This window comes from Raphanus sativus, chromosome 5, assembly GCF_000801105.2.
Source record: "Raphanus sativus cultivar WK10039 chromosome 5, ASM80110v3, whole genome shotgun sequence".
In the NCBI taxonomy this organism is placed as follows: domain Eukaryota; kingdom Viridiplantae; phylum Streptophyta; class Magnoliopsida; order Brassicales; family Brassicaceae; genus Raphanus; species Raphanus sativus.
The window spans coordinates 2,070,887-2,097,408 of NC_079515.1; the positions used below are offsets into that span (position 1 = coordinate 2,070,887).

The 26,522-nt window shown below is 34.2% G+C and overlaps 5 protein-coding genes across 6 annotated transcripts; 1 reads left to right on the top strand and 4 right to left on the bottom strand.

The window, feature by feature from the left end:
• Positions 1 to 1,460: 1,460 nt before the first annotated feature.
• On the bottom strand, positions 1,461 to 4,036 carry LOC108860786 (sugar transport protein 6). Its single transcript, XM_018634638.2, has 4 exons — positions 3,619 to 4,036; positions 3,222 to 3,541; positions 2,208 to 2,834; positions 1,461 to 2,038 (listed from the first exon to the last, which is right to left on the bottom strand). The coding sequence occupies exons 1-4, from the start codon at positions 3,746 to 3,748 to the stop codon at positions 1,601 to 1,603; spliced, it is 1,515 nt and encodes a 504-aa protein (XP_018490140.1). The 5' UTR covers positions 3,749 to 4,036; the 3' UTR covers positions 1,461 to 1,600.
• A 429-nt stretch (positions 4,037 to 4,465) lies between these two features.
• On the bottom strand, positions 4,466 to 10,467 carry LOC108862355 (long chain acyl-CoA synthetase 6, peroxisomal). Of its 2 annotated transcripts, XM_056986367.1 has the most exons (24): positions 10,209 to 10,467; positions 10,065 to 10,125; positions 9,920 to 9,997; positions 9,440 to 9,511; positions 9,264 to 9,345; positions 9,085 to 9,190; positions 8,930 to 9,006; positions 8,689 to 8,733; positions 8,486 to 8,572; positions 8,027 to 8,116; positions 7,796 to 7,875; positions 7,534 to 7,627; positions 7,187 to 7,275; positions 7,014 to 7,102; positions 6,708 to 6,837; positions 6,378 to 6,496; positions 6,162 to 6,285; positions 5,976 to 6,062; positions 5,748 to 5,851; positions 5,576 to 5,661; positions 5,404 to 5,490; positions 5,212 to 5,298; positions 4,934 to 5,072; positions 4,466 to 4,785 (listed from the first exon to the last, which is right to left on the bottom strand). In XM_056986367.1, the coding sequence occupies exons 1-23, from the start codon at positions 10,336 to 10,338 to the stop codon at positions 4,980 to 4,982; spliced, it is 2,097 nt and encodes a 698-aa protein (XP_056842347.1). In that variant the 5' UTR covers positions 10,339 to 10,467; the 3' UTR covers positions 4,466 to 4,785; positions 4,934 to 4,979. The 2 variants fall into 2 exon arrangements, with proteins under 2 accessions (XP_056842347.1, XP_018491959.2); XM_018636457.2 differs by lacking the exon at positions 4,466 to 4,785 and having other exon boundaries at positions 4,801 to 5,072.
• A 2,022-nt stretch (positions 10,468 to 12,489) lies between these two features.
• On the bottom strand, positions 12,490 to 13,062 carry LOC108857912 (uncharacterized). Its single transcript, XM_018631921.2, has one exon. The coding sequence runs from the start codon at positions 13,060 to 13,062 to the stop codon at positions 12,490 to 12,492; it is 573 nt and encodes a 190-aa protein (XP_018487423.2).
• A 1,871-nt stretch (positions 13,063 to 14,933) lies between these two features.
• Positions 14,934 to 15,950, top strand: LOC108862356 (uncharacterized). The gene has a single exon (XM_018636458.2). The coding sequence runs from the start codon at positions 15,103 to 15,105 to the stop codon at positions 15,799 to 15,801; it is 699 nt and encodes a 232-aa protein (XP_018491960.2). The 5' UTR covers positions 14,934 to 15,102; the 3' UTR covers positions 15,802 to 15,950.
• Positions 15,951 to 16,412: 462 nt separating this feature from the next.
• On the bottom strand, positions 16,413 to 20,439 carry LOC108862357 (leucine-rich repeat receptor-like serine/threonine-protein kinase At2g14510). The gene is made up of 9 exons (XM_018636459.2): positions 20,201 to 20,439; positions 19,563 to 20,124; positions 18,810 to 19,279; positions 18,600 to 18,735; positions 18,436 to 18,507; positions 18,289 to 18,357; positions 18,104 to 18,175; positions 16,777 to 16,848; positions 16,413 to 16,665 (listed from the first exon to the last, which is right to left on the bottom strand). The coding sequence occupies exons 1-9, from the start codon at positions 20,283 to 20,285 to the stop codon at positions 16,626 to 16,628; spliced, it is 1,578 nt and encodes a 525-aa protein (XP_018491961.2). The 5' UTR covers positions 20,286 to 20,439; the 3' UTR covers positions 16,413 to 16,625.
• Positions 20,440 to 26,522: the final 6,083 nt, after the last annotated feature.

Sequence of the window (26,522 nt, forward strand, 5' to 3'; positions counted from 1 at the left end):
AAGCAATAAAAAATTGTGATTATATTTGAGAAATCATAGTACATAAGTAAAATATATTTTATAGATATTTTGCTGTAATTGAAAGATATTATAGTCAACTAAATATATGAAAAAAACATTTCAATAATACTAATTATAAACAAATTTTAGTCAATTAAACATATATCAGTTTATGTTACTTAATTATTTTATGTAATCATCTAAGAAATTAGATAGATATATCAAAATATTTATATTACTTTGAAATAAATATTTTGTATTGTTTAAAATTATGTTTTAAAATAAATAATATTTCTTTTTCTAATATCAAAATTATCTTTCTTAAATTAGTTTTTATGAATAACATTATATACAAATATATATATATATATATATATTTCATCTACGAAACAATAGCTATAAAGTAAGTATTTTATTACTTCAAAAGTATATTTTATGTTATTTAACAATATTTTTAAAATAGAATATTACTATCTTGTGAAATTTCCTTTTTAATGAAATCATATTATATATACATATATATTTTCGTTTTTAAATTTGATTTTTAAAATTTATAAATGTTTCCTTTTTTTAGTATATATGTTATATGAAAAATAAATATTTATACTACTTTGAAAATAAATATTTTGTATTGCTTAAAATTATGTTTTAAAATAAATAATATTTCTTTTTCTAATATCAAAATTATCTTTCTTAAATAAGTTTTTATGAATAACATTATATACAAATATATATATATATAATTCATCTACGAAACAATAGATATAAAGTAAGTATTTTATTACTTCAAAAGTATATTTTATGTTATTTAACAATATTTTTAAAATAGAATATTACTATCTTGTGAAATTTCCTTTTTAATGAAATCTTATTATATATACATATATATTTTCGTTTTTAAATTTGATTTTTAAAATTTATAAATGTTTCCTTTTTAGTATATATGTTTTATGAAAAAATTTTAAAAGGAAACTACATAAAAACAATAATAGTATTTAAATGTAATATTTTTAATTCATTAAGGGTATCAATGTAATCAACCATCGTGAGAGTTAACGTGAGCGCGACACATAGGAAACTGACTTCGTTTTAAATTTGATTTTTAAAATTTATAAATGTTTCCTTTTTTTAGTATATATGTTATATGAAAAAATTTAAAAAGGAAACTACATAAAAAATAATAGTATTTAAATGTAATATTTTTAATTCATTAAGGGTATCAATGTAATCAACCATCGTGAGAGTTAACGTGAGCGCGACACATAAAAAACTGACTTCTCAAATAATATTATAGAGATATAGTAAATCATAAATTGTTAAAGAAATTTTCTTGGGATTTCGTTGATAATTACCTAATCTGAATCAACAGGTTTGTTAGTTTTAGAGGATTACTTGTGAAGCAAGAAACCTATACTATAAAAACATAGATTCTTATCACAAATTGTTAGAAATTTTCATGAAATTTTCATTGACAAAAACACCTAACCGGAATCAACCAGGTTAGTCTTCTTGTTACAATATTTGTTCCCACGAAACAACACAAGTAACGAAGGAATTACAAACATGAAAAGACAAACACACATAGACATATTGACTTCAATCAGTTTCTCTTCTCCACATCATCCTCAGAAAGCATATACCTTTTCCAGAACCAATGTGGTTTCCACACACTCTCCCTCATATCATCAATGGCCACTCCTTTCGTCTCGGGTATGAAGAACATCGCAAACAGTCCCATCACAATGATCCAAGCACTGAAGAAGAAGAATATCCCCGATCTCATCCCGCAGAGCATAGACAAGAACGCCTGCGCGATCACGAACGTGAAGAACATGTTGCACGAGACAGCAACAGCGAACCCTGCACTTCGAGTCTCTAGTGGAAACGTCTCGCTAGGAATCAACCATCCTAAAGGTCCCCATGACCACGCGAATCCCATCACGTAAACACACACAAAGATCACCACCACTAGTGCTTGTGGCTTCCCTAGTGTCCCCGTCGTCCCCAAGTCTTTCGCTAGGATGATTCCAATGATCAACTGTTTCAAAAATTTGTTAGTTTAGGAAGATTACTTGTGGACCAAGAAACCTAGACATAATTATACCAAGTCATAGAAGATAACTTGTGGTGTATAAAAAAACAAGAAGAGTACTTGTGGAGCAAGAAACCTAGACACAATATACAAAGTCATAGATAGGTTTAAGGACCTGGCAAATGAGCATGTGAACTGAAGATTGGAGAAGAAGGAATCTCCGACCAGTTTTGTCGACGAGGTAGATCCCAACAAACGTACTCAGAACGTTGATACTTCCCGTGATAACCGCAGAGAGAAGAGCTGCGTCGCTTCCAAAACCAACGGTCTGAAACAGAACCGGTGCGTAAAACATAATGGCATTGATTCCTGTAAACTGCTGGAAAAGCTGGAGAAGCATTCCGATGATGAACGGTGGGCGACTCGCTGGCTTCAACAGTTTCCTGTAAGGGTCCTTGACCTGGCTGGCAATGTCACAAGCATGAACAATAGATTCATACTCTTCATTTATATCTTCAACTCCTCTGATCTTCCTTAAGACTTCTTTGCCTTCTTCGTTCTTGTTGCGCTCGATGAGGCTCGTGGGAGTCTCGCAGATGATCAATGAACCGAAGAGGAGGATAACTGCGGGAATAGCAGCTCCACCGAGAGCAATACGCCAACCGTAAGGGTGTACCGTGGCGGTGAAGTAATTGACAAGGTTGGCTATCAGGATTCCAATAGTGACCATGAGTTGGAATACAATGTTGAGACCTCCCCTGAGCTGGGCTGGAGCAATCTCCGACAAGAAAAGCGGCACTGCCTGAAAATGTAAGGTACATACAAAAACGTTAGGTCACTTTTAGAGATCTACCAGAGCAGTTTTGTTTCAAATTATTTCTAAACCATGTTCAGGAAAAAAATTAATAACATTTAACATATATGATAAAATCATATTGTAGTTTTAAAATTTTCATTCAAAAAACAATAACGTAGTTTTAAAATTTAATAGTCTCATCTATATGTGTTTAAAAAAATAATCATAAGTTTTAAATTTAAAAATATACCTAAAATTTTAATTTATCATTTATATATTTAATTTTTTTTTAAATCTTATTTTTTAAAACTTTCAAATCCTGTTTAACTGCGCCACTTGTACATGATTAAAGATGGCAATGTTACATAGCAAGAGTTCATTATATATATGTACCTGGTTGCCAAAGCCAACACCAAAGCCAAGTAAGATTCTTCCAAAGATCAACATGATGAGGTTAACGGCTCCAGCGGTTAGCCCCACACCGATCAAGAAGAAGACAGAAGCGAACTGCATCGTGGGCTTCCTTCCGAGTTTAGAACATACGGCTGAAGCGATGAAGCTGGCCACGAGCGCAGCTAGGTAAAGAGACGAAGTGAATAGTTGCAAGAACTGGTTATCATACTTGCAGTAGTTGTTCTCATGAACGTGCTTCTTCTTCTCCCACACAGCAGGGAAAAATTCTTTCAAGAAATCGTCCATAGCCGTCACTCCACCTTTTCAAAAATTCATTAACATTAGCTAAAGAGAAAACCAAGAAGAGATAACTTGAGCCACAAGAAAGAGAGCAAACCGGAAATTCCGATGTCGTAACCGAAGATCAAACCGCCGAAAGCAGCAATTACAACGCAGATGAATACATAGACAGTAAGCTTGGCTTCGAAAGCCGGAGCGTTCCCGTTAGATGATACAACAACAGCCATGTTTGGTGAATCTCAATCAGACACCACCACTCAAACTCTGTATATATATGTAAAGTTAGATATATATACAAAAGTGTTTTGTGTGTTAGCTAAATATGAGACATGAAGGAAGCTGAAGAAGGAGACAGACTCTATTGGATAGAGGATGAAGCAGATCACATATTTATAAGATATGACACAGAATCACAGACCAAACTGTGATCCAGACTTGTCTAAAAATGGGAATGTGTTCCGAAATAGCACATGCGAGTTCCACGGTTACCGTATGGCTTTTACGTTGTAACTGTAGATCATAATCTTGTTTTCTCTTTACAATCTTATTTTGTTTATTTTGGATAACACATTGTTTATTTACCATCCGATTAGGGATATCTAGCCCCCCGGTTAAACGAACCGATCCACTCAATAACCATAAATCAAAGCTTAACCGGATCCTAAATTTAGGTTTCGGTTTTTAGTTTATTACACCCGAAAAAACAACATTTAACTATCTTAAGATGATAACGCAACATAAGAGTGTTTTCCCTTTTTTTTTGTTCAACCATAACAGTGTTTTCCAAAAGTAAAAGAAACTAGCACCATCGTTGCGTGTGAATCTGAGCCTAATCTTCAAATCACAATCGATTCTGGATGTATTGTTAGATAACAGATGTGAACAGACATGTTCATTAATTTGGATATGACTAGATGCAGAGATCGTCATTAAGGCTCTGATAATTTAACTTTCTTAGGATGAAAACAACATTAATTAACTTCTTAAGATAGTAAAGCAACACAACAATAACTAAAAAAAACTAATACTATCGTTGCGTGTGGATCTGAAGCCTAATCTCCAAATCACAATCGATTTTGGATGTATTGTTACATAACAGATGTGAACAGATATGCTTTATTAGATATGACTAGATGCAGAGATCATCATTTAGGCTTCCATCATTTGCTATCACATCCACTTATAGACAATGTTATACAGTGTTCTGACAGGTTTGTGTGGCTAGTGAATAAACAATCGTCGTTTCGTGATAGTTTCGAAGAATCTGCAATAAAAAACAGATTCAGAATGTTTTGCCGTTCTTATTACACAGAAAAACTTATTAGTATTTCTATAATGTAGCACCTTTATTACGTTTATGAGTATTCAATGAATATGTAGCAAGAATATAAAAAAAGAAAGAAAAAGAATACAGTTCGGTGTGGACTTGTTATTAATCACTCTGGAATCACAAAAGCTTTATTGGCGGCGGGTGGGATCAGAAGCAGCAAGCTCCTTGTACATGTTTGTTATTGCTTCTGCGAAATATTCCTTTGCTTGTGATCTCTTAATCTGTTGCAGCAAACATTGTCAATCAGTTCATTTTCACAATTGGTTTCACCTTAAATAAGCTTAGTTTGAACGAAGTATATTATATAATTCGGAACTTATTGATCTTAGTTGCTCAAACGGAGGCTTTGCAGAACTTTACCTTTAATGTCGGTGTCAACAAGCCATTTTCTAGCGTGAAAGGCTCAAGCACCAACGTCACAGCTTTTGCAAACTCAAAGCCTCGCAACTGCATCAATAATTAAAAAATTAGCCTTTAGTCAGTGATGGCGTTTTTTTTTGAGAATAGTAACCAAAGATGAGATTAAATAAATGTTTCTGAGATGCAATTTGCCTTGGCTTCTCTTCCAACAGCGTCCAAGTCAGATAGTACTGCTGCTTTCACTTTCGGGTTATTGCACAATTCTCTCAGATCTCCATCCTGCATTTAGCATATACTTGTTGTATAGTTACTTTTCTAGTGTTACAACATCTGAGATAATTTTGTGAAGGTAAGTTATAATCACCTTAATGCGTTGTGAAGCAGCCCAGCTTTTAAGCACATCTGGATCGACCGATACTACAGCAACCAATGATGAATTAAAGCTATCGCCTGAAAAAAAAATGGATAACATGTGAGACGGGGAAAGAGTAAAGCAAGTACTCAACAAAACAATTTAGAAATTTTTATTCTCTTACCGTAAATGAAGCATTGTCCCACAAATTTGCATTTGGCATAGACGTTTTCGATTTTCTCTGGAGCTATGTACTCCCCTTGCGCCAATTTGAAGATGTTCTTCTTCCTATTCATAGAATGAGGAAAGTTTACTAAGATGATTATCGGTTCAAGTCAAGAAGAAGGCCTTAGTCTTTGTGAGCCAACGCATTTGTAAGTTACTAGTGAAACAGAGGATAACAATAAAGTACCTGTCAATAATTTGTAGACGTCCTCCCGGAAGCCACAGGCCTATATCTCCAGTGTGAAGCCAACCACCTTCATCAACCACTTCTCTCCTGAAAAGAGAAACCATTTTACTGAAAGGTTGGTTTATATTTAAAAGTACAATTTGGTTAGCGGCAGAGGAACTTGTGATTCAATAGGTTGTTCCATACGTTTGAACTTCATCTTTGTAGTAGCCTCTAAAAACGATAGGACCCCTCACACAAATTTCGCCGCGGGGATGAGGCTGATCTGCTGATGTGTAGTTCATCTCCGGGACATCCACAAGCTTTATTTCTGAAAAAAGGAATGTGCATTTAAAAAAATCACATAAAGATTTAAATTTGTATTATTTAGTTCCAAATCGCAGAGCAAGTATGAAAGCTCACCACAAGCTGGATTAGGAGAGCCAACATGTCCAATGAGGTTATCACCCTCGTCCATTCCACTTATAACACAAGCCGTTTCAGTCATTCCATATCCCTCTAAAACCCTTGCTCCAAAGCATCTGGGATAGAGTTTACAAGATCAAATAAAAAATAAAGAGAATCTCACAAGCAAATGTCAAACAAGTTGTAGAAAATCAAAGCCAGTACAACAATTATGCATGATCTAGGGATAAAGATGGATCACTGGGGACTGAGAAGTGTTCATTCTTGAGGGACTAAGTCTACTGTATAGTATGACATAGCACAATCTTCTAAAAGAAATCGACTTACATTTTCATAAATTCCATGACTTCAGGAGACAGAGGTGAAGCCCCAGACGTCATAAAACGAACCCGGCCTCCAAGTTTGTCCTTTATCTTATTAAAAACCAACCTGTCCCATATTGGAGAAGCACTCTTTCCTGAACCAACAGTACGCATACAAAGCAAATCAAATCCCAAACTGAATAAAACGAAATCTTATTGTCAACTTTAAAAACCCAACATTCATCAAAACTTCGAGCTGTCTCAGAAATTACTACATAAAGCTACAGAAACATATTGCGCGAACAGAGTTAATGTGCATGAAAGGACCTACCATTTAGGAGAGCCTGCTTCTTTGCATTATAGGCAGCATTGAAGAGCTTCTCTTTCAGCCCGCCAGAGGATTTTACTGTATTGTTGATACTAGCAACAACAAGTTTACGATTGATTTAGTGAATCACCTAAAGCAGCAGAGAGCATACATCAACAAACTGAAGCCATTATTACCCATCATATATTCTATTGTATAAGCGAGGAACACTGCTGAATACAGTAGGCCTCAGAGCCGCCAAATCATCCAGTAGCTTCATATTGTCCTGCAGAAGTTTTCGCAAGTGGTTCATCCAATCAAATCAACAGAAAAGAGTTTGAGGGTGGGGGCATAAGCAAAGAACAGATCACAGGTACACAGGTCTATCATAAATTATTAATGCAAACCAGCGGATATTTATGAAAAGCATTACGATGGAGCTACAGATAGAATTAAAATAATATTTTCAGACGTTCTGCCATCACGTTAAGAAACAAATGGTATGCCAAATAGTTGGTTAAAAGAAGAAAGTTGAGTTTCCAACCCCTTGGTAGAAACCAACAGCAACTCCAAAGTACACTGTTAGGATCTGATTTGCTCGTTCGTAAATGTGCGCCAGGGGAAGATATGAAATGTAACTGGAAAGTATAAGAGAGTACGACCAAATTAGTTACAAGTATTTAACTGAGAAAAGACCACTTAAGAATAGGAATTTAAGAATAGAGGCACATGCAGTAAATATAAAAAAGGGAGAATGTTTAAAATCTTTTGCTACTAGTCTAGTAGTAAAGAAGGAATGTACTTACATATCTGAAGAGAAAAATTTCACACTAAAACTGGATCCAGCAACATTTGAAATCAAGTTCGTATGAGTCAATACGACTCCCTTTTCATCCAGAAGAAGAGCAGGCCAGGGAGGAATGAGGCATGCATAATAACATAAACAGTATTTTAGATGCTACAGTATATGTGAATATGAAATAAGGAACAATATTGTCCCAGATTTGAAGATCAATAAAATTTCAAGTAAACAAAACCTTGGGGGTCCCAGTTGTTCCGCTTGTATAGCATATTGTTGCAACATCATCGGGTTTTGGTGGTACGAACGGCTGAGGTTTACTGCGGCCCTGAAACAAATTTGTGTGGTTAAGAAAACTGTGAATCAACAGATGCCACAACTAGAGTACACGTGATGCTTCACAGAGAAAGATTCACGGTAACTATAATATCTCAATGAGACGACTATGATGAGATATATATGGGAAAACTGTAGGTGTAGACCTTTTGTAATTGAAGTCGAATTATAGGTAAAAGTATAATGATATAGATGTAGACTTGTGACTATTAGGTGTCCAGTGTTATATAATTGTTAACTGAACACGTGTTGCTAAGAATTCACAAACACTTAGTTGATAGAATGTCTCCCTAATCCTGCTTATCTTCAGATAAGGATATTGCATTACAGTTTCCAAAGCAAATAACAACGAAGAGTATACCTGATTCAGTAACACTGAATATGATACGACTTTCACTCCTGCTGAAGCGGGAGGCGAAGGCAAAGATTCATTCAACCCTCCAACAACCTACTTGGTACAAGAGAAGTCTCAGAAACAGAGAGAATAAAACTAATTTGAAAGCTGTAAACGCAATACACTAGAGCTTAATCAATAATTAAAAAATAAACGAGGTTTCTTCATACCACCACGAGGCGTACACTTGGCATCTCAGACAAGCCGCTAATTAACTGCAAGCTCCAGCGATAACCAACAACCAAGAAAGGAAGCAAAGAGACGTCAAATAGAAAAAGATAATTTAGCCATGGTTAGCAACATACACAAGAGCAAGAGGTAAAAAAAAATATAGATTTTTCTTTTTAAATCTCATCATCATCCAGGTGACCTTTAAAAACAGAAACTCAAGCAGCAGACTCATGAACTTACGGAGTTCAACGTCTCCGCCACACAAAATATAGCTTGCACATTTGCATGATTGACAATAAATTGTACAGCATCAGGACCTTGAGCAATTAATTGAAAGAAAAAAAAAATTAGAACATCCCTAAAAAGAACTTGCAACAGATGACCAGAGTACTTACCAAGAGTATCATACAAAGGAACAGACACATAAGAATAAGCAGAACAAGCATGATCAACAATGGGCCACTCCGGACGGTTGATAAAGTAAATTCCAATAGACGACCCCTGATCAAAACACAAACTTGGGTCAGCCAAACTTCAATCCAAGGAAAAAAGAGTTAGAAACAAATTTGTTTACCGTAGGGATTCCGTGATGAACCAAACCAGAACCTAGAGCAGTTCTCGCTGTACCTGCTTCTCCATACGTCATCCATTTGTAGCTAGAAGAAGTGTAAACCAGGGTCAGGTAATAAGAGTAAAGCTCCAAAAGAAACTAAGGCATATAAACAGAATCATCAAAAGTTAGGAACTCACTCTCCAACTGTTCCGTCAACGCGAACACGAGTTCCTAAATACTTGTAATCCCGAAAATCATGAACAGCATGCCTTCATATTCAGAGAAACAGCAGTAGTGATCAGAACTCAGAAGAGCTGATTAAAACCAGTGTTTTCGAAACCGAAACAACTCAATGGTTGGACCAAGTTCGATCATGTTCTAGTATATCCAATCAAATATCAAATAGTTGGAATCGAAAAGTTATTGAAGTTAATAAAAATAAACAAAACAATTTATATTTATTATACATTATATTTAATATTTATTTATATTTTAATTATATTGGTATCATAGTATTTACTAACTTACTTTAAATTTTTATATCTAACAAAATATTGAATTAGATTTGAACTATACTGAACCGCGACTCAACAAATATCCGGTTCACTTCTTCCGGTCCGGTTTTGAAAACATTGATTGGTTAAAAGTGGTATAGAAGAAGGATTTGAACGCAATACTCAAAGTTGTCATGGAGAGTGGCGATGTCGGGATGATCAGGGAATCTGCTAACCAGCTTGAACGGAGATCGTGCAGATCTAAACAAAACTCAAAATGTTAAAACGTTAAAGGAAGAGACAACAAAAGAAGAAGACAATCGCTGACCTGTGGACATTCCAATCGCCAGTGCTCAGTTTCTCTGGGAGCACGACGCTATAGCCACTATCTGAGAATCGAAAACAATAACGAATCTGAATCGGAAGATAATAATGATCGGAGCTGATGAGAAGAGAAAGATGAAAAACTGACCAAGACAGAACTCGCCTCCGGCGGCGGTGGGATTGGAGCGGAGGAGAGGGGAGGAGCGAGAAGACGTGACGAGGTGGGAGTGGATGGAGTTTATGCGGCGGCGTGCTGCTGCGGCGGAGGAAGAATCCATTTTACGATTCGGAATCTGAAATGAAAAGAGAGAGGAATGGAGTTTGATCCGAAAAGAGAGCACGCTTTTTGTTAACTCTCTCTCTCTCTCTCTGCTGATGTCGCTATCCGTTGATTTCGTGAATCTTATGAACTTCTAATAAATTGCAAATATGTAATAATACTAACTAATAACACGTCAAGAGATAAATTAATTAAGTTTTATAAAGCTTTTTTCTTATTCGGACCATACGAGGCCCATTAAGGATAGGTCTACGACTGATTTTGTTTTCTTTATTTATCTGCAATCCAACAAAAGGCCCATTTAGTGAATCAGTTTTTTGGAAAAAAAAAGAGATTGAATGTAGAATTGTAATCAAAGTATCAAACCAAAAAATACGTTTGTACAAGGAATTCTACTTTGTAACAGAGTTGTTGTTTTTTTTAACTTAGCTTTATAACAGAGTTTTTCGGCATCATGAATTTTTAAAGCATATAGATCAAGGAATGACTGGTGGTGGAGATAGACGTCATTTTCATGAAGAGCATATTCGACAAAGATTGACCTGATTAAGTAAGATAGAAGTACCAGAGTTGGATAGCTTTACTTGCCTAAAATTGTCGGAAGAATTGAAACTATGCTGCTGCAAGTGGTATCTTGAACTTACGTTTCTAATTATATACTCTCACATGGAAGATTTTCTTAACAATATTTTTGTTGTAGTAAGGAAGATCTTTTAAAAGATTAAGTTAAGAATTTAAGATTCTATGATAACATCCAAGTTTAAATCAAAAGAAAATCAAACGTCAAATTATATTTGTCTAGTAGTTGGTTGAATGTTTACATGTTTTTATACCAAACTTTTAAGACACGATATATAAAAGTGAACATGGCCATTATGAATCTCTAGCTGGAAAAATGTTTATGTCATGTATACTAAAAACGTTACAAACGTAAACAAAGAGAAAAGAAAATAGTTGAAAGCAATTATATTTGAGAACTTTACCAGTGAGAGGAGTTGATAAGTTCTTAAGGAGATGAGATGATGAATCAGTGGCAGATCTAGGATGAATTTCTATCCGGGACAAAATAACAAAATACTAAATACTAATAATATATTTATAAATCAAATTTTCATCTAGGATATTATAAAAATTCTAAAAAAATTATATCTAAAAGAAAATCATGGAGAGCCGCTGCCTCACCCACTCCCCACTTAGTTTCGTACTGTGATGAATCAACAAACTTTCACCCGATGATATCTCCTGTCTCTATTTAGATCTGAAGTTTTCTAGACTTAGACACCAACATATCATTGATAATCTATTGGTGCACTTCCATCAAACTAATAAAGAGAGTTTTGGAGGATGTTGGGTTTTTGGACCGTCTGAGTAGATCTTTCACGATCTTGTGGATCAGTTTTTTATGTTTCATTTTTCGATTTATTGTGAATGATTTTCTAGAGGCAGTTTAATATGAGATATGGCTGTCTCTACATTCAAATTCAAGTTAACAGAAAGTTTGAAGTAATTAGCTATAATCGAATCAAACATCTAGAAAATCACAACACTAAAAAATCAGAAAATTACCTTATTTGTTCGTCGCTATGAGATAAGAGATCGTGGAAGTTTGCAAATTCAGAGATTTTGTTGAAGTTTTCTTTTGACAAAAACTCGAATCGCCCCGCGGGACTCGAACTAAACCCAAATCAACAAATTTTAATTATCCTATTGGATGTAGATATCTAAGACTCGAAGAATCCAGATCCGACGAAATCCGACCTCAGACCTATAATTAATGAATAGTGTGTACAGTAGTGTGAAAGTCAGAAAGTTACATTGCCCTTTTCTGAAAGATATTTTGCAGAATCGTAAGACAACTTTATTGAAGGTTCAAACGTGTCATATATGTTTGGTAATATGAGATCATTCTCATTTCTTTTACTATGGGTCATGCTCTACATCACTGTATATGTTGGGATCATATTTAACAATAAGTAAAACATATATTTTGTAATGCATGAGCTCTAAGATTTTGAAACATACCTTCAATTGGAATCAAAAATTAAACAAAACAAAAGAACAACAATCAAGCATACAATCTTCATGATAACATGAAACTAGAGCTAATGTGCCTTATTAAGCCTAAGTTTGCCTGACAAAACATCAAGATTTATAGTTTAGCGTCAAGATCACACACTTGATCCACCACTTTCATTGAAGGAACGCTAAGTACAAGTTTGCAATGTGATGTTGTATTCAAGTGTGCCTTAAAGATTCCCAACACTGTAACTTTCCCTGGCATATTTGCCTTTGTCTCTATAACAATTTTTCTTTGCAATATATCTTGCAAAATATCACCTAAATTGGCAACAAATTTATCAATCTGAAGAACAAGAGGACATGACAAAATCGCTGAGCCTTTGGCTGGAAGTGTGCTCGAAGGAAGAGTGAGATTTCCCACCAGAATATCCCTATAATAAACCAAATTTTCTACGGTCTTGTATTCAAAATCGGCAAGATTAGGATTCTTCATCAGCATTTGGAGTGTAAGTGTGAAATTGATCTGGACGTCAAGTGGTGGTGATATATGTGTGGATACACCTTCAACTGTCGTAGACAAGGTTTGTAATATAGGATGTTTTGGTTTGAACACGGTCTGTGAAAGGATCAAAATGGTCATAAAGGTGATAAAAAGGACAAAAATGATTCCAGAAACTATGAAACAAATACGACGTTTGGTCATGATTACAGTATTGTTATATGTGGATTGCTTTTGTCTCTAAAATGTATTAGAGTTTATAGAACTTATAGGCCACTTTCTTGCAAAGATAAGAAGTATGGATACGTTTAAGAAGAATGAGTTTTAATACGTTGATCTGTGATAACTGATGACGATTTGTATTCATTTATATGGTAGTAATTAGCTGGAGATTTGTTGCTTTATAAAAATGGTATTTGTCAAGTCAAAGTCAAACTACTTTATTAGGCAGATCTATTTCCTTGCTGAACTTCTCTTCCTATGAAAACAGTAACGGACTAACTACATGTATTTTGACATTGATTTGTATTAGATTTATTGCTTTTATTGTATCCATAACTTATATGAGAGATCCCTATACTCGTTATTCGTTAAAGGATAGTATTGGGTTCAAATGGCGACAAATTGTTTTTTTTTTTTAACGCTGGTTTATTATGATATTACAATTATTAGGAACATTACATACACGATTCGACAACCGACAATACTACCTGTCTTATGAAGATCTACGCCTAACTGCATCATCTGAGCCGTCCTATGAAGATCCACGCCTGACCAGATTTACTTGCACCATATTGAAGATCTCTTGTAATCCTTCTTTCCATAATCGCATAGGGCAACAAATTGTTTAACTAGTGAAAATGGTGGATCATCTGTGGCTTGTGGGGAAAATATTACGGATCTCTTACTTGAAATAAAAATTCCAACCTGTATCAATTTTTTGTGACAGTGGTAACAATCAAGAATATCTACAACTAAAACGTTGACAAAGATGAAAAAAATAGAACCAAAACGAGTGGTCCAACACCAAGAAACCCGCATCTAAACGTGCTTCCAAGTATTTACTTGAATCTCTATTTATTGTCATACTATTTCAATATATACCCCATTTGGTTTATATCATTATTGTCCGTGTCACTCCATACACAAAATCTTGCTTATCAGGGTTGTATATTATGATAATATACTTTGTGGACAAAACTATGGACATTAATCTATAAGAAAAACGCTAATAACTTTTCTGTTTACGAAATTATTGTTTGTTTAAATGATGTCTGCTGGTACGTTTTGGATTCTGGTTCTAACTTCTAAATAATAGGTTGGCAAATTAGAAAAACAGCAAAAATGCATTTTATGGTAAGGTACATATAGTATGTTTTATGATATATTCTTAAACGCATCTTAAGCTTTTGCTTTCTTTTGCATTGGTAAGTTTTATACTTAAATTTTACCCCAAAAGACAAGTTACAGTGTATATCCTAAATTCATTTGTTTTTCTTTTTCGTTTGTTCATTTGCAATATTTATTTTTATTTCTTTTTTGACGTCATGTACAATATTTAAGGAAACAATACTAGTATAAACAAACATGCTCCATATATATTTAAAATTTTAACGTCACAAAGAAACTATAAATGTGTAATAAATTATAAATCACATGCAACGACTCGAGGGTCATGTGCCGACATGTGTTAGCTGTTCATTACCCTCCTTCATGCACCCTCTCGTTAATTCCCAACTCCCATGGACTGATCCATCCTTTTCTATATCAGGAAGACAGGAAAAATATATTTTCTTTTCTTTTCAATATTCAATCTCGATCGTTGTAAGATTTTAATTATATCAACTGTATAGTTGCATGGCTCATCGCTACTCTTAATCTCCGTTAGTCTTTAAACTCATATAACTCTAATTACATGTCTGTAATTTGTCTGCTTGTGTCTCCCCCTAACGTGTCCATGTGATCTTCTTCCTCATTAGTACTATTCTAAACTCATTTTACTTAAAACTTAATTCATAGTTTAACTAATTAAATTATGAACTCACTCTGTTTCTCTCTTCTCGTTCATTTTTATATATTTATCTCCCATCATGCATTACTCTCACAAAGTCTACCACTAGCTAGCTCGAACTCTTCTCTTAAAACTTTCACACACAAAACCAATCAGCCACACGTCTATAGCACGTTTTGCTCTGCTCACTTTTATAAGTAGAGAAGATCAATCACTCTTAGAAAGTAGAAGATATGGTTTCGGAGGCGGTTTCGAAGATGGAATCACCACCGTTGATTGGACCTCGTATCTCTTTCTCAGCTGATTTATCCGACGGTGGAGACTTCATCAGCATCACTCCCGTGATGTGCAAAGAGCTAGAGAAAGGGTCAGTGAAAGTCTCCGACTTTGAGTTCTTGTCGGAGAATGTGAGTCCACAGAGGATGCATACCGCCGACGAGCTCTTCTCCGAAGGAAAGTTGCTTCCTTTCTGGCAAGCGAAGCACTCGGAGAAGCTTAAAAACGTTAACTTGAAGACCAACGAAGAAGAAGAAGAACAGAGTCGTAACGTGGAAGTGACGATGAAGAGTAGTAACGATAACAGAGTGAGTTGGTTTATAGACGAAGACCCGTCTCCTCGTCCTCCGAAATGCACAGTTCTTTGGAAAGAGCTTTTGCGTTTGAAGAAACAGAGGAACTCTTCTTCTTCTTCTTCGGCGAGGACGGTGTCTTCGTTGTCTCCGTCGTCGTCCACGTCATCGTCGAGCTCGCTTGAGGATGCGGCGAAGGAAGGGAAGAGAGGTAAGAAAGGATTGGAGAGGACGAGATCGGCGAGTATGAGGATTAGGCCGATGATTCACGTCCCTATTTGCACTCCTTCTAAATCCTCTGTTCCGTTGCCTCCTCTGTTTCCTCTGTCTCTTAAGAAAAACAGAGCAGAAAAACGCACTTGAGAAAAGTTGGAATCTATTATGACACATTAGTGGTTGATTTGTTCAGATTCTCATGTGATCTGTAACTCCAATGCAATGCATGTGATTATTCAGATGTATTTTGTGTGTTGTCATGTGTGAAATTCGAGTAAAAGATCTGTTCCTCTGTTCTTAATCTCTATTTTTTTCATATGTTCTTTCTTGATTCAAAAGTATGTCATTATCAACCGATGAAGATGTGATATGTTTGTGAAATGTTGGAGACAAAAGAGTAAATGTCAAAAAAAAAACAAAAAAAAAATGATGAGAGCCATGAGATAGAAATCTAGAAAGAAACAGTCTTCTGTTTGTTAGTTAATGATGAGAAAAGTGAATGATGAAAAGACTGATGGGCACATGCAAGATTCAGATGTTTTCTCAAAAATTTACTTTTCCTCTGCACCAATTGATTATGCTTCACCATTTTAAAACTGGGCTCCATTGTTTGCAGACTACAGCTCTCGTTATTCACATTTCTTTTGTACTCTTCTTACTATCTTATTCAATATATTGATAGATATTTTGATCAAAAAATATGTAAAGGTCTGATTCCAAGTAAGAATGGATTCTAGTTGATCTCAATAGGACACAGGTTAACCACATAAACTCCGTTTATCATAAAGATTCATAATACAACATAATGTTTTTTTTTCATTACACAACATATGCAATCAGTATTCCCTTGTCCCCCCAATGTGTTAAAAGAATAAAGCATTAAGAATTATACACGTGAGGCTTCTATTTTACACACAAGCTCTAACTATATAACACAAGCTCAAATGTCGTCTTCTTCTTAGAATGCTGAATCAACGTGGCGGTTGAGTCAGAAAGGGATTACCAGAAGTCCTGCATCAGAGAGTATTTGTATTAGCACATTTCAAAATATGGTGAAAACAATGCCAGTTACAAAAAAAAAAAAGTATGGTGAAAACCACTTTTGTAAAATTTGTAGCTTACCGTAGATAAAGTCCTGGCTTCTGAAGAAGATTGCTAGGAACTTGGCCTGTTAGGTTATTGTTTTGCAAGAACCTAATATATCCACACATAACTAAGTCAGAAACTCATCCCCGAAACATATATAGGTTCTATAAGAGAAAAATGCCTATTCCAACCTGAACAATTTGGATCGTGCCAAATACAACCCGAACTAACGGTTAGTACCAAATACGATCTGAACTCAATTAAATCTTTAAAAACCTATCCAAACTTTTTAAAACGTGCATAAATCTACATTGAAATATTATTAAAAAGTTGAAATTACATAAACTACTATTTTTTCATCGTATTAAATTTTAAAATTTGGTGATAATTTTTTCTGATTTATATAAATACATAACATGTTTTTACTTATTATATCTTCAATAAACTTATATATTACTAAAATATAAATAATAAAATATTTATAATTAAATTATCTTAGATATACTTAAAATTTTAAAGTTATTTATAAAAAAATGTATAGATTATTTTTATTTTTAAAACTTAAGTGAATTTTTTTCAAAATTATTATATATTTTGATATTTTGTTCAAAATTTTTGAAGTTATTTATATTTTGAACCTTTTACCTTTCAAAATTGAACAAATTATTAAAATATATAATAATAACTTTTGAAAAAAAATCACTTAAGTTTTAAAAATAAAAATAATCTATACAAGAAATTTTTATAAATAACTTCAAAATTTTAAGTATATTTAAGATCATGTAATTATAAATATTTTATTATTTATATTTTAGTAAGATATAAGTTTATTGAATATATAATAAGTAAAATCATGTTATGTATTTATGTAAATCAGAAAAAATTATCACCAAAGTTTTAAAATTTAATACGATGAAAAAATAGTAGTTTATATAATGTCAACTTTTTAATAATATTTCAATGTAGATTTAGGTACGTTTTAAAAAGTTCGAGTAGGTTTTTAAAGTTTTAGTTGAGTTCAGGTCGTATTTGGCACTAACCATTAGTTCGGGTTGTATTTGGCACGATCCAAATTGTTCAGGTTGGAATAGGCACTTTTCCCGGTTCTATAATGCACTGTTTACCATGATGGCCTTTAAATCTTATAAAAAGTAAAAAGCTAAATGACAAAAGACAAAAGAGCGGATACCAAAAGAGTAAGGGCTAACTGTTATTATGCATAATGAATATAGGGTATCATGTCTTTTCCAATCCACAAGGCAAGAATCTTGAGCAGACAATATGCAACTTACTCTAGAGAAGCGTTCAGACAAATAAACCAAAGGACCGGTATACAGTAGTAATATGAGAAAAGGAAACTTACAGCTCTCGCAAGCGTGGCACTCCACTGAAAAATGAAGGAAAAGTTCCACTGAAACGATTGTCTTCCAAGTGCCTACAAAGGGAAAAAAAAAAGAGATGAGATTTAGCATGAGTCTCTCTGTTCTGTTCCATTACTGGCACAAATGTGGAGCACAACTAGTGAAATCCAAAGAACTATCTGCGTACACTGATTCAAGTAGTTTGAGTGAACCCATGTCAGGTATACTTCCCGAGAGAGAATTGTTTCCCAGCCAACTGTTCGACAAATGAAAATATCAATCAATGTTTTTGAGTCTGAGGCAATTGTTCACTGGTAAAGTAAAAGGTACTTACATAGAGGACAAAGCTGTTAATCTTGCAACTTCAGGTGCTAACGAACCTGAAAGTCCCATACTCGTTAAGTTCCTGGCAACAAACAAATGGATTTAGAAAAAAAGTGTCACCAAATCTCAGTACAAACACAGACGACCAAAATTTTGGGCAGAGTTCAAACTCACAAAGCTACTATTCGTATCCGGGGACCTTCAGAGCAGGTAACTCCAGTCCAAGAGTAGTTCTTAGGCATACAAGGATCCCCATTCCAATCAACCGGTACGTTCTCGAAACTACCTTTAATAGCATTCAGAGCAGTCGCTGCAGAGAACACACAGTCAGCAATGTTATATATCAGACCAACCAATCAGTGTTGTTTTAACAGTCCACCCTACCATCTCGAACAAGAGTTCTCCCTCCAAGAGCAATCACCTCAAACATCTCACCACCATTGATCAGAGGAGCAAGCGTCGAGCCGCTTCTAGGACTCAGAGTTAACGTCGTGAGACCTTCGAGAGGCCACCTGCTCGCGAATATAACCGCGCCAGCCGGAGTGACAGAGAGCTCTCTATAATACGTTACACCGTTCACGGAAACATCAAATACTCTACTAGATCCACCACCGCCCGGGAGGGAATCAGAGTCGTGAGCGAAGTAGAGCGCGATATAATAAACAGAGTTTTTTAAAGGCAGCGGAGGCCATGTGAACTCCAGAGGTTGAACCTGAGTAGCTCTTAGATCCGTGTTGAATATCCTCGAAGGCGGGAGGTTCCAGAAACCCGAAACCTCTAGTTTCCGATTGTTTGGTACTGTCGAGTTGATGGAGTACGGCTCCCAGAACCTATCAAACTCATCATCCGGAAACCTGAAAGCAACCAGAGGTCGTTAGGCCATGTTTATTACAGAATTCTTGCTTCTTAGAGTGAGATTTTTAGCGTAATATAAGAACCATCTCTTAAAACTAAAAAAAATTAAGAACCGTATCTTAAATATATTAAAGATATGGTTCTTAGTTTTCCTTAGCTAACGTTAAGAACTCCACCCTAAGAACCCGGCAATAAACATATCCTTGGCTTAACTGGAAATGACTCTGTATCAGAGATCTCTGGTTCAGAGTGACTGTTGGGACGAAACTAATATTATAATACCTGATGAGTGGTCCGCTGTGACCAAAAGCATGCCTAGCAACAAGGCTTAGCCCATAACCTCTGAAGTCAGTGGAGTTGTAAACAGTGCCGTCGAGCCTAACAACCTCCAAGGCCGAGATGAAAGGATCAGAAGCTGTGTAAGAGTTGGAAGCGACGCAGACGGTTAAGGACTTCCCCTGCGCCAGAAACACTCCTTCGTAGTAGGAAGCGAGGCCGTCGGCGTAGTCCGCCGTGGTGTTGACGACTCCCCAGAGCGTCCCGTCGACGATCTGATCGAACACCGGCGGGGGGTTGGCTTTCCCGTTGACTCCTCCGTAGAAGTAAGTGGTTCTGACCATGTACTTCCAGCCGCGGGAGACGGCGACGGCGTAGCAGAACTTGCTGCGGCGGCCGAGGAGGAGGTTGTTGTTGAGAGGGAAGGATCTGACGGTGGACAAGACTTGGTCGAGCACTTGTTCAGAGACGTTTCTGGAGGTTCCGGTGGAGATGAAAGCTTCGTCGGGTTGCCATCTCCGGCCGTTGATTACGGATGAGACGGAGGCGCCGCAGTCGATCAGGATCGCTGAAAATTAGAAATCAAAAACAAAACTGAGAGATCAGAGATAGTGATACGAACGATAGAGAGGTGGATATGGTACCGGAGGGTGGAGAGGGCTGAGAGAGAGTGGAGGAGACGAGGGAGAACACGGCGGCCGAGAGGAGGATGAGGCGGAGATGGGACATGGCGGTGGTGGAGAAGCAGTTAGCATGAAAGGAGAGAGAGAGAGAGAGAAAGGAGAAATAAGGTTTAGGTGGGGAGAAGGAGAGGGGGGTTGACCCCTCCAGCTCCAGAGGATGAGAAAAATGACAAAGAAGCAGAGAGAGAGAGAGAGAGTTAGAGGAACAGGTCAGAGTCAGCGAGGAAGAAGACGATTGTTTTGTCTTTCCCAATTTTGGGATTTTTTTTTTTTTTTTTGGTTTTTCTTCAGAAAAATTAGTATTATCTTATTCTGTTATTTCTGTTACGGTCTATGTGAAGAAACTGATAATTAAACCGGCGGTTCAGTAGTCCCGGTTCGATTCAGGTTTGACTTTTATTATTTCCTTTCGATATTTTCTGATTTATATTGTTTCCATAAACTAAGACGGTATAATTGTGATTAGTTCCATGATAAACACAGTAGTTGTTAAGTGATGTGTAACAGTTATCACTTTCATTAGGTAATTTGGTGGTTGGAAAGATCCTTTTTAATATGTTCCACGCGGTTTTTGAAAGACCATTAAAAGCTTTTACGATTTTCATCTTTTAATTAACAATCAACATTTTTTTTCTGAACAAAAATTAACAATCAACATTTATTTTGTAGTAATAACTTGGTTTTCTTATTCCTTTGTGTGAAATTCCTTAACATTGTTAACTTAACTAAAAATATCTTAAACTTCAGAAAAATATCTATCTTATTAAAAAAGAAGTACTCATTTAAAAATACCCCTTAGTTTTCACTTTTACTATACTTCATGCCATTGTAGTATTAATTAAGTTTCCTATTTTTATGCTTGTCTTTTTTACTTTAGTTAATGTGTTTTCCAAACTAAATACATAGTTAAATAATATTTTATATTTTAATGTTTTATCTTTTTCACTTAGATTAATGTGTTTTTAAAATTAAATTTGAATTAAATACACTTCATTAACTTCTCCACTAAATCAATGTCAAATTAAAAAAAAAGTTACATTTTTATTGGACAAACAATTCATAGAAATTATAATATCAATATTTTTTTATTTAACGAATCTGAACGAAAAATATTACCAAATTTGAACCGAAACTAGATAATATCCAAATAGATTTACCATTTTGGTATCTAGAGAACCATAACTAAACCTGATCTGAATGAAATATTTCAGATATTCAAATGTATTTAAATCATATTTATATACACTTCAATATGTTAGCTATTTTTAGAGTTAATATCCAAGATATAAACTATTTCAAAGTTGTTTAAAATATTTGAAATATAAAAAATAGTCAAAAGTAAACATCTAAAGTAGATAAACAATTATCAAAACACCAAAAATACTTAAAATATATATATTTATTCTCCATCCAAATATTCAAGTTAAACATATTTTAAATTTTTAATTTAGGTGCTTTAGCTTACATTTATCAAATTTACATTTTTAGATTTAGGTACTTTGGCTTATTTTTATTTTTAGATTTAGCGATATTTAAAGATATATAAATTTTGAAAATTTAAAAATAGTTTAAACAGGTTATCAAACCCGCAAAGATCCGAATCAAATCGGAACCAAAATTTATAAATACACGAATAAATGTAGAATCTTTAAACTCGAAAATCTCAAACCCGAATAGATTTTAACCGAATTCGAGTGGGTATCCAAATATCCACCCCTAACTTAGTCAATATAAAACGATCAAATATTATAAATATATTATTTTGTATAAATAAATAAAAACTAAAAGTAAAAATTAATATCCATGCGGTCGCACGGATCAAGATCTAGCTCATGTTAAATGTTTTTTACGTTTCCTCACTATTTTTCTTTGCTTCTTCAATGCACATTTTCAATAAAGCTTTGGATGCAAAGCGTGTGCTCATCACTCTCAATATTTCATTTCATGTGCTCGTATTATTAAAATAGAACATTAATGGCATGTATGTGCACTTTGTCCAAAACTCATACACGTCCACTTTGTGGTCGACCACAACGGTCAAAAGTCTCTCTAAAATATTAGTATTGTTTTGTGGAATATAGCTAAATTAATGAAGCCCATAAATGCAATATGAGATGTTGTTAGGATAAGCAGAGCTGTACAAGGATGGTGAGGCTGAAGCCCACTTAAACCGGCTTACGCTTTCTCTTATCTGTGGCACTCCCAAAATGGTGCTTTGCACTGTTCGACTTGTCATCTTGGTTCTGTGTAGTAGTGTATGCCCATTCAGAACCTCTTGCTCTTGCATCAGATTTTCTCTATAACTTTCTTTCCTTTGCCTCTCCTCATCCATTCTCTCAAACATCCAAAACTCATCCTCACTACGAGCAGCAAGCCGGTTTATTTATCTCTCTCAATAGGGACATCATTCCCTAACGAGGTTGTTCCTTTGCGCGTGAAAACTCTTCGAGCATCTCTCTTCTGTCTTGTGCTGTTTATCAATAAAACAAAAGCACACATCAAGAGACTACCATTTAGATATATACAATAGAAACTCTAAATCAATATTTGTTAAATTATAAAACAATATAAATTAATTAACATCAATAGACTATCATTTACTGTATACTTACCAGTGGAAGTTGTGTTGAAAAGACCAGCTTATATGACTTTTGCTTTGCACGCTCCATTATCACTTCTTTAACAGACCCAGCGCTCTCTCCGCCAGAATATTGATATCAATATCCTGCAACGGTTCACTTCTTGTACCATCAAGTTCAGATAAAATCAGATTCCGAGTCTTTCAGTAGATCAACGCCTTGGGGAAGAAGTTTCTGACGCTGAACTGAAGCTCCCAGATTAGCAAGGAGTTTGTTAGTCTCTTCTAGAAGAGTAGTTAGTCTTTCGTTCTTACTCTCCTTCTACTAGCTTCATTATATGCCTCTTGATCATTGGATTTAAGTGCCATTAAGCCTCAGCTTTTCAGCACGCGTTGCGGGGTTGTCTTTGTCTCCCATGCCACGCCTGCACAGCGTCGTTTTCTTTGCCTGCGGCGTTTTTTGAGTTGCTTGGATTTGCAGCTGGAACTCACGAACTGCGTTGAGTATAAACACAAGACAGCAGGTGCATTCTCACATGAACATTATATTACAACTTGTGAAGTAAATAATAAACCTCCCAAAGGAGTAAACTTACTCTTCTGCACAAATCAAAGCAACAACCTTTACAATGTAATGCACAAACAAACAAACAATCTCTCGAGTGTGTCTAAAAGGAAAAGCAACAAACTTTACAATGTAAGTATGTAACTCACCAAACACATCCTTCATCGCTTCCTGTCTTGTTATATTTACACAATTACCCTTACTTCTTCTTAATGGGCCATAATTAAAGCCCGTTTATCAACTAACATGTTATTTTTTATCTGCTGATAATCGGCATCTCCATTAGGCTTTCCACTTCCAGTGATAGGATATTTAAAATGGTAATAATCAGTGTTTAAGAACCGCCAGGCGCTTAACACTATGCCGACATAGAACGATTAAACGGATGCTTAAATTATTAGTTAAACGGTTTAGGCATTTATAAATTATACTAATATATTAAATATATGTATTTATACTAATAAATAATAAAAATTATTATTTATATATGATAAAATTAATTTTCATAAGAATATATATTACAACATATTATATATTATAATTTATGAATAATAAATTATCAATACTATTAAAACATGAGCAATATATATCGACTACTTTTTGGACTATAAATAAAGTTATACCAGCCCAATAAAATAAACCTATTAGTTATTATCATATAATGTTTTTAATATAACAATATCTATTATTACTGAGATATCTTTTCTGACATGCAACAGATTCTTACATATATGCAAAAAGATCGATTTAATTAAATATATCTATATTAAAAAATCAACGTTGAAATTTTATATACACTGCACTTTTCTTATAATATTAATAATTTAATTTAATTAACTTTCCTATTATTTTATGTAATTGAACATTCTATATCATACTTTAAGTTAATCTTGGATGATCAGATACATGTTGGAATACGGATTTGACATTTTGAATTCTGGTTTCATTTTACATTACATTTTAGGTTTCTTTCTGGTAAATTTACAAGTACAAATCATATTTAGATATAACATTTTCATCTTAGTTCTAATTTATATCACATCCTAAAATTCAGCGTTTAAAAGCCGATCCGGAAACTGAACCGGGCAAATTACCGGATCACAGATTATTGGGTCGACCGCGGACGAACATATAAGAAATGTTTTATGTTTTCAAAAACATTTGGAAAATAAACTTTAATTTTAATTTTATTTTTTTTTCTTCCTTCCACATACAAAATATAAAAAAAAAAACAGAAATTGTAACAAATTTTAACAAGTTAAGAGTTATGACATGACATAATAGCATATCAAGACTTAAAATCTATAAGTAGATATTGTATACAGTGAATACTAAAATTAAATATTATTTAAAAATAAGCCAAAAGTAATATAAATTTTAATAAATTATGACAAAATAAACGAATGTAAAACCACATCAACTAATTTTGTTAATATATATAATCCACATGATCGAATGATCTTTTTATTTTTGAAGAAAAAACTAAACAACTTTACTTTTTATTAGAATACAAAACAAATTCTAATAATGTAACTGAAAAATCCAAAAAATAAAAATTAAAAGTTACATATTGGTTAAACCGGGTTCCGGATTCAGCGGGTTTTTATGGAATTTACCAAGTTTTTAAATAATGGACTTTTCTTAAAACCCAAACCGGAATACATACCGGGTCAACGGGTTTACCGGTTTTACCATGGGTCCGGGTTGGATTTTAAAACACTAATAAACCCCATAAAGTAGTAATATATTTCGATTTTGATTTTTAATGGTTCAGATAGGATATATCCGAAGTTAAATCCAAAATTTAAAAGAAACAATACTTATTTATATAGAATTAGATATTCAAGGTACTTATTTAAAAATTTAAATAATTAGTTTCAGATTTCATTTCAAAATAATTTAGAACTGAATATTTGAAGTACATATTTATGTTTCAAATATTTATATTTGTCAAAAATTTGGACATTCGGATTGTTTCATACTTTTTACATAGTTTTTTTTGTTTTTTTAGTTATTCGTTTGAGTTCGGCTAATAACACTTTGAGTTCAAATATGATTTGTACCATACTACAAGATCTATTTTGATATTTTTGCATTTCAGATCGGATATGAATCAGGTTTTTAGTTTGGGTTCGGCTGCGGGCTACGATTTTATGTTGAAATTTACTTTATAATTAAAAGAAAATACGACTATAAAATCTTTTTCATCGAAAATTATTCCGCGCTTCGAAAGCGCGGATCAAAATCTAGTATATTATTTATTATTACAATATTGTAATTATCTAGACGGTTTAAAGAGTAATCGTCACAATAGACCGCTTTTTAGAACATCGGTAATAATTGATAGTAGTCATGATTTAACCCCACAGATCTTGGTATATGCTAGTGTTCATTAAACAAACAAAATTTAGAAACAAATAAAGGTTAATAACAGCAGTAATTAATTCATTTGTATTTAGATTGTATCATTGTATTTATCTCGTTTTAATCAGATTGAGCTTACCGTTGGGGTAGGTCACAATCATCTGGACCACAATTTAAAAAGAAAAAGATTTTGAAATTGGTAGAAGAAGCACATGGTGATACACGTGCAATCCTATTTTTTGTTTGTTTGTTTGTTTCTATATCAGTTTCCGAAACAAAAATACCAGTTCCTAGAAAGATGTAATAAGACAACACCGAAAATACATTTTAGTAATTAATCTCCATTTAGAAGTGTTCTTAAATCGTTTTGTAATGAGTTTGATCAGTGGTCACATTTTGTGTTCGCCTCGTAGTTCGTAGTTGATTGCTCTTGGGAGATGTTGTTTCCTTTAGATTCTTTTGGTCAGTTTCTTTCAATCGTTAATCACATCTTAAGATATACTCCCTCCGTTTCATATTAAGTGTCGTTTTAGAGAATTTTTTTCGTTGCAAAATAAGTGTCGTTTTAGAGTTTCAATGTAAAATTTATTAACTTATTCTCCGTTCTATTTTTCTATTGGTTGAATTGTATCGGTAATAATGTTTTTATATTGAAAATATGCAAAATTAAATGATTTCTTAATCCGTATTCACAAGTCTAAAATGACACTTATAATAAAACAGAGGGAGTATAAGATATTATGGTTCATCACATGATTAATCTTTAATATGCATAG